The 9,761-nt window shown below is 36.5% G+C and overlaps 1 protein-coding gene across 1 annotated transcript; it reads right to left on the bottom strand.

The window, feature by feature from the left end:
• Positions 1-1,585: 1,585 nt before the first annotated feature.
• On the bottom strand, positions 1,586-2,059 carry LOC145095840 (uncharacterized). The gene has a single exon (XM_079033662.1). It carries the CDS (start codon positions 2,057-2,059, stop codon positions 1,586-1,588), a length of 474 nt encoding a protein of 157 aa, XP_078889788.1.
• Between the last annotated feature and the right edge of the window lie 7,702 nt (positions 2,060-9,761).

The following is a 9,761-nucleotide window of genomic DNA, read 5'->3' as shown; positions in this document are numbered from 1 at the left end:
GATTGAACGATGATGAGTAACAATTATCAAAATGAGTTTTAGTTAAAAAAATAAATAAATAAATAAAAAATAAGTAGCTTTTAGTATGAATCAAGAAATGGATCGGGTTGGTTGACCACTTGACTATTTCTATGTTTCTTTTGAATTGTATTAATAATCAAGGTGTTAAAAACTTAAAAAGTGATTATAAAAAATAAACTATTACAATAATAATAATATAATTATTTTCAAAGGGAAAACAGGTAAGAAAGCACTATAGTTTGGTTAATTTTTCAATTTTTTTAGCACAATAACAATCATCGTTTCTACTTTTTTTTTTTTTTTCAAACTTGACCATTTACTAGGTCATCCAGTAAATTTTTTAGTACGAATCAAGATGAGTCTGATCGTTGATGATTTACACGTTCTTAGTCTTCCAAAACACTGATAAAACGCTTTGGACAATTGGCAACTTCTTCTCTTTTGGGACCATGGTTATCATTTTACCCATTTGGTAAAATTTATTGCGGTTTTAGTTTTGGTTTGAGGGGTGGGTTGGGTTTCGTCACTAGATTCATTGTTTTGGTTTTGAGAGATGAGTTACATTACGTCGGATGATTCTTCGTCATCGAGCACATGAAAATACAATGTGTCGGAAACGTAATATGGCATAGGGGTTTGGGTTTCGGGAGTTGACATTGGGTAATATTGTGAACCCCTTTCACTTTGATGTTTTCTTTGTTGGGTAGAACTGGTTTTTTAAATTTGTCACAATTAGAATCCATTTGAAACTGAAAGAAAAAATGTTGGAATGGAATTAAAGAGTGTAGAATGTTTGTGTGGTTTATGAAATGATTGAGAGTGGTTTATATAGGTAAACAAATTGAAAATATAGTCGACCAACGGCTAGTTTGTGTGGGTTGGGAGAGACCACCAAATCGGCGAACCCGCTCATAGACGGAATGGTGGTATTGTCGGTACCCGCCAGATCTAGTGCCAAAAAAACCACATGTTTGTCCACCCTAAAGCTACCGAGTGTGGGCAACATGTTATTACATGTTACCACATCCAAAATGTGTGATATCATCATCTTAGTCATACATGAGTGTTATAACACCCAAGGTGGAAATGAACAACATCAAATAACATGTGATAACATCATTTATTTTCTATTTTATTTTTTAATTTTATTTTTTTATGTTTTTAATTTCTATATTTCCAATTTTTTATTTATTTATGTCATAGTATTTAACCTATAAATTAAATCATAAATTAAATCATAAATTAAAAATAAAATTTAAAAAGTAAAAATAAAATTTTAATAAATCCTAAAGTAAAAACAACATTAAAAAAATTGCAATTGAATGTGTCCAGGTTCCGTAGGCGAGTATCCCGCAATGTTTCGTTGGTCTTAAATGTCAAAGACTATATGTAAGTATTCTGCTGTCCCTGGTTGAAATTCAATGTGTCAAGGTTCCGTAGGCGAATACTCCGCAATGTTTCGTCCTTTATCTTTAATCACCATGTTATGCATTATGATACATGCATAAATAATATATCGTAAAGTCTCCAAGTGATATGGTCGTGCCACATGTTCAACTATGTGTCATTTTGTTTTTAGAACTCCGAAAGCATGTTCCACGTCCTTATGTGTTTCTTCTTGTCTTCTCTTGAAAAATTTGTTTCTTTCTTCTATCGGGTGTCGAAACGCCTTCATAAACGTGGAATATGGTAGATATATTCTATCCGTGAGGTAATACCTAAATGTATACTCATGAACATTCACTGTGAAAGGAGCATCTGATGCCTTTCCTGTCAAAAAGTCATGAAATATTGATGAGTGATCATGAACATTTATTTCGCTGTTAGAACTCGCAACTCCGAAAAAAGCATGCCAAATCCATAAGTCTTGTGAAGCAACAACCTCTAATACCAACGAAGGGGCTCCAAGATGATCACTTGTGTATTGACCTTTCCATGCCACAAAACAATTTCTCCATATCCATTTTGTGTAATCAATGCTTCCAAGCATACCTGGAAAACCATGTCGTTCTTCATGCGCCGCATATAGTTGTTGCATGTCATTCAATGAAGGTTTGAGCTAGTATTTGTCACTGAAGGTTTCGATAATACCTCTCGCCAATCTATACAAACTTTCTCATGCAGTTCGCTCCGACATTCTCATATAATCATCAATGGAATCGGGCGACTCCCCCATAGCCATAAGCTTGATTGCAGCAACATATTTTTACAACCCTGTAAAACCTCGTTTACCTCTCGCATCATACCTCATTTGGAAAAATTCGTACCTAAACATATATTTAATTTGTAAAAAATGTGTACTTATGTTATCTAAAAAACAATTATCTAAAAGGTATACTTATGTTATCTAAAAAACAATTGTCTAAAAGGTATACTTATGTTATCTAAAAAACAATTGCCTACTTTCCAATGTATTGGCTATCCATTGAAACACATTTTTTCGCAAACAAAACCTTCTTATTGGCGATAATAATAGCTCATCATAATTAGATAATTGTGTAGTTTTAAATTCCCTGTTATATAGCTAGTTAGTTGTATATGTATATCTATAATTCATTATATATACTTAATAATAATGAGAAGCATATTCAAGGGAAAGTAATTGTTACATGGTATCAGACAGGACACGATAAACCCTAGTCGTCTCCCCTTCACCTCTCTTCTTTTTCATCAATTTGCTTCTCCGATGTCTACCTTTGAATCTCTAATCTCTCTCAACACCATTCTATATCTTCTCACCATCACACTCTCCTCCACAAACTACTTATTATGGAAGAATCAGATTCAACACCTTTTATCCTACCAAGATCTGTTGGGTCATATTGACAGCACCACTCCAGAGCCTTCAAGCACCATTGAAGTTGAAGGTAAATCTATTCCCAATCCTCTTCATCCATCATGGTAGAAAGCCGATCAACAAGCTCTTCTTCTGATCCAATAATCTCTTTTTGAAGAAGCCATGGCAGAAACCCTTGGTTTAAAAACTGCTCACGCCATATGGAAGGCACTTGAAGATGCCTACAGTTTGGATTCGATGGAACGAATGCACAGTCTTCGTGATTCATTGAGACAACTTCATAAGGGTTCCTCTGCTGTTACCGAGTATGGCCGCATGTTTAAGGCCATATGCGACCAATTATCTGCCATTGGACAGCCCATAGATGAACAAGACAAGGCCCATTGGTTTTTGCTTGGCTTAGGGCCTAGTTATGAGTCTTTTTCTACCACACATCGAGCCCTCAAACCTCTACCGTTTCGCAGCCTTCTTTCACAAGCTGAAAGTCACGAGTTATTTATCAACTCGATCCATCAATCCTCTAACCCTCCTGCTGTTGCTTTCAAATCTCAACAGTACCGATCCTCGCAGTCATCATCTCGTGGTGGAACTTTAAATATGGGCAATTTCTCAGGGGGTGGGGGTGGGGGGCAGAAACAATTCTTCTGGTGGCAGAGGACGTGGGTGCAGACCCCCACATTGCCAGCTGTGCCGCATCAATGGGCATTATGCCTTTGTATGCCCCGATCTTGCTACCTATCAGCAAAACACTCCCATCAGTGCTAATCTAGTCCATGATTTTCAAAATTAGTGCAATCTTACTCAGTCTCAACCAGACTGGTATGTCGACTTAGGTTCATCGGCTCACATGACAAACTCCTCAGCAAATCATGATCACTCATCTTCCTACACTGGGAAAGATCAAGTCATGTTTGGCAATGGTAATGTTTTAGATATCTCTCATATTGGTACATCAACTGTTAACAACAAAATTAAACTACTGGATGTTCTTGTTGTTCCTCACCTCACTAAGAATCTTCTTTCTATTAGCAAACTAATAGATGATTCTCCAGTTGATATTCTTTTCTCTAATAAATGTTTTTCCATTCAGAACCGCCACACCAAGGACATAATAGCAAAGGGAAAATGTGAGGATGGGCTTTACGTGTGTGAACAAGGAAACAAGGCATTTGTTGCAACTTTAAGGAATAAGAGAACCATTGCATCTTTTGAAATTTGGCATAGTAGATTAGGACATGTAGCTTTTGACACTGTTTCTTTGTTAAATAAATATGGTTCTTTGTCTATTTCTTCTCTTTTGCCCAAACCTGGTATATGCACTGCTTGTCAAATGTCCAAAAGCATACGTTTACCTTTCAGTGATAATCCAAAAAGAGCTATACATGTTCTCGATCTCATTCATTGTGATTTGTGGGGTTTGGCTCCTATTGAATCAACTGATGGATATTTATACTATGCTATCTTTGTGGATGACTACTCGAGATTTACATGGTTTTACCCATTGAAGCTCAAATCTGATTTTGCATCGACTCTTTCTACTTTCCTTACATTTGTGCAAACACAGTTTAGTTGCAAAGTCAAAGAATTCCAAAGTGATGGAGGCACTGAGTTTCTTAATAAACGAGTCGTTCAACTATTCAGTACCAATGGCACACATCATCGCATCTCATGCCCTTATATACCTTAGCAAAATGGTCGTGCTGAGCGCAAACATAGACACGTAACTGAAACTGGCCTTGCTATGCTTTTTAATGCCCACGCACCAGCAAATCTTTGGGTTCATGCATTCAGTTCTGCAATTTATATAATCAACATGTTGCCTACCCCAATCCTCTCCAATAAAAGTCCATTTGAGGTCCTCTTTCATACCGTACCTAACTATGAGGTTTTCCAGATTTTTGGGTGTAGGGTCTTTCCATACTTACTAGATTATTCACCTTATAAGCTTGCTCCTCGTAGTACTCCATGCATTTTCCTCGGTTACTGCACTCAATACAAAGGTTATAAATGCTTAGATCCTACTTCACAATGCATTTACACCACTGGCATGCTCAATTCGATGAAAGTATTTTTCCCTATACCGGTGTCACATCTTTATCAGATCTTGCCACTATGGCTTTCACAACCTTTGATGATCAAGGTACTCCATCTATGCCGACAGTCCCTAACATCAATAACAACTCATCATCTGTTGTTGTACCTTCTACAACATCGTCTCCATGTAAACTGTGCGCGACCCTTCCTTTGCCGGTGCCTCAACATCAGCCGGTTGCCACTGCTGCTCCATTCCAGCTTCCACCAGAGCAGCCCATAGTTGGTCCCACACCATTCACCACAACTTCTGTCTCTATGCATCCTATGGTCACACGCTTACGAGATGGAATTTCTAAAAAGAAACATTTTGCTGATTTAGCTTCTCTTGGGAATACGTGTCTCATTAGCACTCTTTTTTCTTCAACAGTCCCCAAAGGGTTCAAATCAGCTTCTAAACACCCATAGTGGCTCATGGAAATGGAGGAAGAAATGTCAGCATTAAAATCAAATGACACATGGACTTGGTGCCTAGACCTAAAAATTCAAATGTTGTAGGTTCCAAGTGGATTTTTCGAACTCAATTTAATTTTGATGGCACTATTGAACGGTACAAGGCGAGGCTTGTCGCTCAAGGCTTCACTCAAATTCTTGGACTTGATTTTTCTCATACATTTAGTCCCGTTGTTAAAGCCTCCACTGTACGTATTGTGTTATCAATAGCAGTCATGCAACAGTGGCCTCTACATCAACTGGATGTCAAAAATGCCTTCCTAAATGGCTGTCTCACTGACACGGTGTTCATGGAACAAACCCCGGTGTTCATTAATGATCAGTTTCCGCTTCATGTGCAGGTTAAAGAAAGCTCTATATGGTCTTAAGCAGGCCCCTCTTGTGTGGTTTCAACGGCTTAGTACATTATTGGTCACTCTTGGCCTTTATTGTAGCCGTGCCGACACTTCATTATTTGTACTCAAACGAGGATCAACACTTCTATATCTCTTGGTATATGTCGATGATATTATCCTCACAGGTAATGATCCTGCTATCATTCGCACGTTTATCTCTCTTTTGAACAATGAGTTTGCTACTAAGGATCTTGGAACATTGAGTTACTTCCTTGGTCTTGAAGCTTCATATACCGATGATGGACTCTTTCTTACACAAGCCAATTATGCACATGACATTCTTACCCGTGTCGGGCTGCTTGATGCCAAACCCACCACCACACCACTTTCTCCAACCGACCAATTTTTAACAGCTGGCAATCTTTATTCCGACCCCACTCTTTATCGCTCCTTGGTTGGTGCTCTTCAGTATCTTACCATCACTAGACCTGACCTTTCTTATGCGGTTAATCAGGTCAGCCAGTTTCTTCAAGCACCAACTGATGATCATTTTCAGGCTGTTAAACGAATTATGCGTTATGTAAAAGGCACACTCTCTTATGGCTTACACTTTCGTCGACCACCATCCGCATCTATTTTGGGCTATTCTGACGCTGACTAGGCTCGTTGCATTGAAACACGTAGATCCACGTATGGCTACTCTATTTTTTTAGATGGTAACTTGGTTTCTTGGAGTGCCAAGAAGCAACCTACAGTCTCTCGCATCATTTGTGAATCCGAATATCGGGCTATGGCGAATACCACAGCAGAAATCATATGGGTTACTCACTTGCTACGTGAGCTACATGCCTTGCCTTCATCTGTTCCCACTCTCTTATGTGATAACAAGAGTGCGTTGTTCTTGAGCCAAAATCCGATCTCTCATAAGAGGGCAAAGCATATTGATATCGACTATCACTTCGTCCGTGAATTAGTCTCCTATGGCAAACTTCAAACCAAGCACATTCCCACTCATTTACAGCTAGTAGACATTTTTACAAAGAGTCTACCTCGACCTCTTTTTGAAACTTTTCGAGCCAAGCTTCGTGTTGGACCTCCACCGCTCCGCTTGAAGGGGGGTATTGGCGATAATAACAGCTCATCATAATTAGATAATTGTGTAGTTTTAAATTCCCTGTTATATAGCTAGTTAGTTGTATCTGTAATAAATTATATATACTTAATAATAATGAGAAGCATATTCAAGGGAAACTAATTGTTACACTTCTTTTGAAATCGCTGGGTTGGTAGACACAATTATCCGCAAAATAATCGTATACAAGACGTCTATGCCCTTCTTAGCGATCTTTGTTTGATGCCGCATGACTTGTCAGTAGTGGATCTGGCTCTCGCGGTGGCATGTCCGTAGAATATCGGTACATCATACTCACGAATATATCATCGTCGTCGTTATCTTCATTATATCACGTATGGACCATTTATGTAGTTTATTGCAAGTTTACTTCCTATAGTAAATGCCAAAGTTATGCATATACTATGGTTTTATTGGTAGTATTGTGGTCATTAAACTATAGTTTTTTGCAATGTTTGACTCTGCCTCCCTGCACTAACGGGGTGGTTAAAATGCAGACGTTAAGTCCAGTTTAAATGATTATTTGCCTCTATATTTACCTTCCTCGTCTTCTCGGGTAGACCTTAAAATGTTCTTTCCATTCACCTTAAAACCAAAAATCAAATAAAATTTAACCAAAGCCTTAATGTCAATATATATATATATATATATATATATATATATATATATATATATATATATATATATATATATATATATATTAGTAGTATACACACACGATGCATTGGATAGAGAGTAGTGTCATTCTGGCGATTGTTTTTTTTTTCATGAACGACGAATTGTTTGGTTTCGATCTATTTTGGGAGATCTTAGCTGCTCTTTTTCATATCGGTATTTTTTGATCCGGTCTTTTTCCTGACTTGTCTTTCTTTCCGATTTTATTTTGTCCTAGATCATTTTGGTATTGTGGTCTTTTCTATTTGCTTTTTTTGGTCGAATTCTAGTTTTTTTTTTTAGTTTGGTTTCATTTTTTCCGTTTCAGTTGTAACTTTATGACAAATGGTTTTGAGCACAATTTAGTTTCCATTTTGCATGAGAAGAATAGTTATCTTTAGATTTTAGGGTTTAAGAGGTGGGGTGTGCAATAAATATAACTAACATCTATTTGATTTTTCTAGGGGTGGTTGGCTTATGATTTTAGTTGTGTATTCATGGGTTGTAGAAACTTAGATGAAATGTGATAATTTTTTAACTATGATTAAGACATTTCAAGAATAGGTTGCATGACTTTGTTTTTATTTTAGACAATGTCATGTAATCATTACTCATATTTGCTGATAAAAATAACAATAATCGTAATATAAGTGAAGGTGAGTATCGATCAGATACACTTCAAGTACGAATAACAAAGAACTAACTAACTAAGCAAAGGTTAAACAGAAAAACAAAGAACACAAGTAATCACAAAGATGCTTTCACTAAGAAAGAATGTTCTCACCAAGAGAACAAAGGTCACAAAGACTTACATTAGGGTTTCACCCTAATGTTGAATATATACGATTACAATAATTGATATTCCACTAATTAAGGGATGTATATCTATCTAAGTAAAGGTCTGATTCTAATCACAAAGATTATAGATCATATATCTATTCTATATATATATATATATATATATATATATGTATAACTACGTAATATACAAATATCATCGGGATCATTAACTTTACGTTGACGATGATAAGATCTTGTGTTGGCGATGATGTTGGTGTTGACGCTGGTGCTGGTGGTTAGCGGGAAGTGTTTGACGCATCAGGTCATAAGGTGATATCTTACAATCTCCACTATCTGATGATGTCAAAACTAATATTCAACAAATTCTTCAGGTTATGCTCCCCATGTGAATAAGATTGAAACTTTAAGTTCTTCAGCTTTTGCTTCTACTGAGAGTAAGAATTTTCTTGTGTTTTTGAGGCTCTCCCCCTGAGATAAACAACAACTGAGTTTTGCTCCCCCTTGGATGAGTAATGATAAACTTTTATCCCCCTTGGACGAGTAACCTTCTTCTTTTAAGAGTGTATGCTATTGAATGAATGATAAACTTTTCTTCCCCCTTTTGGCATCATCAGACTACCAGAATCATGATGATAATAGTAGAATTAGTGAGACATAAGGGCAACGAAACAATCAGCATATCATGAGTTGAATTATCAGAGGATCAAAGTTGCAGCTGACGAATGAGTGATATTGAGATGTCTCCTGATAGCATGGTTGTGAACTATCATTCACCGACATAGTATTGTGAGGTCTCATCCACGTATGGTTTTATACGTTGAATCATTGATGTGCACGGAAGTACCCACTAATTTTAATATTTATAACCTAACAAATTTAGACTAACTATGCACCTATGGCAGTGTACCTAGTCAGATTACAGTATAGCTTGGGTAAGTCGGGTATCGATCATAGGGAACAGTGTTATTAATTAATCTAATTGCTACTAAATTAATCTAATTATTAACAAGTTTAAAAAGGGTTTTATCTGATTTTACAAGATCAGACGAACTTAACTCAAATTGAATCAATAAGTAAAAACACTCTTGTTTAGTTCGAATCCACTTCGTCCTTATGGCCAGCTAAAAATTATGGATTATCAAGTTGGTTATAATTATATTAGTAATTTAACTCTAACTTTGCCAATAATTAATTAATTCATGTAAAACTATGTATGGTCACGCACAATTAAACACCGAACCAATTATGGTTATGAATATGTTGTGTAAGATTTATTATGTAAACGCAATTATAGTCATAATCTACATTCTCTAGAACAACTAAGTTTAATTACTTTAATTACTAACTAAGATTGTCCAATCCTAGCTCTAACAATTTAATGTTCACTAAATCATTAGGTAAACAAGTTCATGCAGTTACTGGTCACTAAGCTACACAGAACATGAAATTAAGCAACTAAAGAAACAAACATAAGCAT

This window comes from Lactuca serriola, chromosome 3 (assembly GCF_051521515.1).
Source record: "Lactuca serriola cultivar US96UC23 chromosome 3, Lser_US96UC23_V15, whole genome shotgun sequence".
Classification (NCBI taxonomy): Eukaryota; Viridiplantae; Streptophyta; class Magnoliopsida; order Asterales; family Asteraceae; genus Lactuca; species Lactuca serriola.
This window is presented reverse-complemented; position numbering and strand designations above follow the sequence as displayed.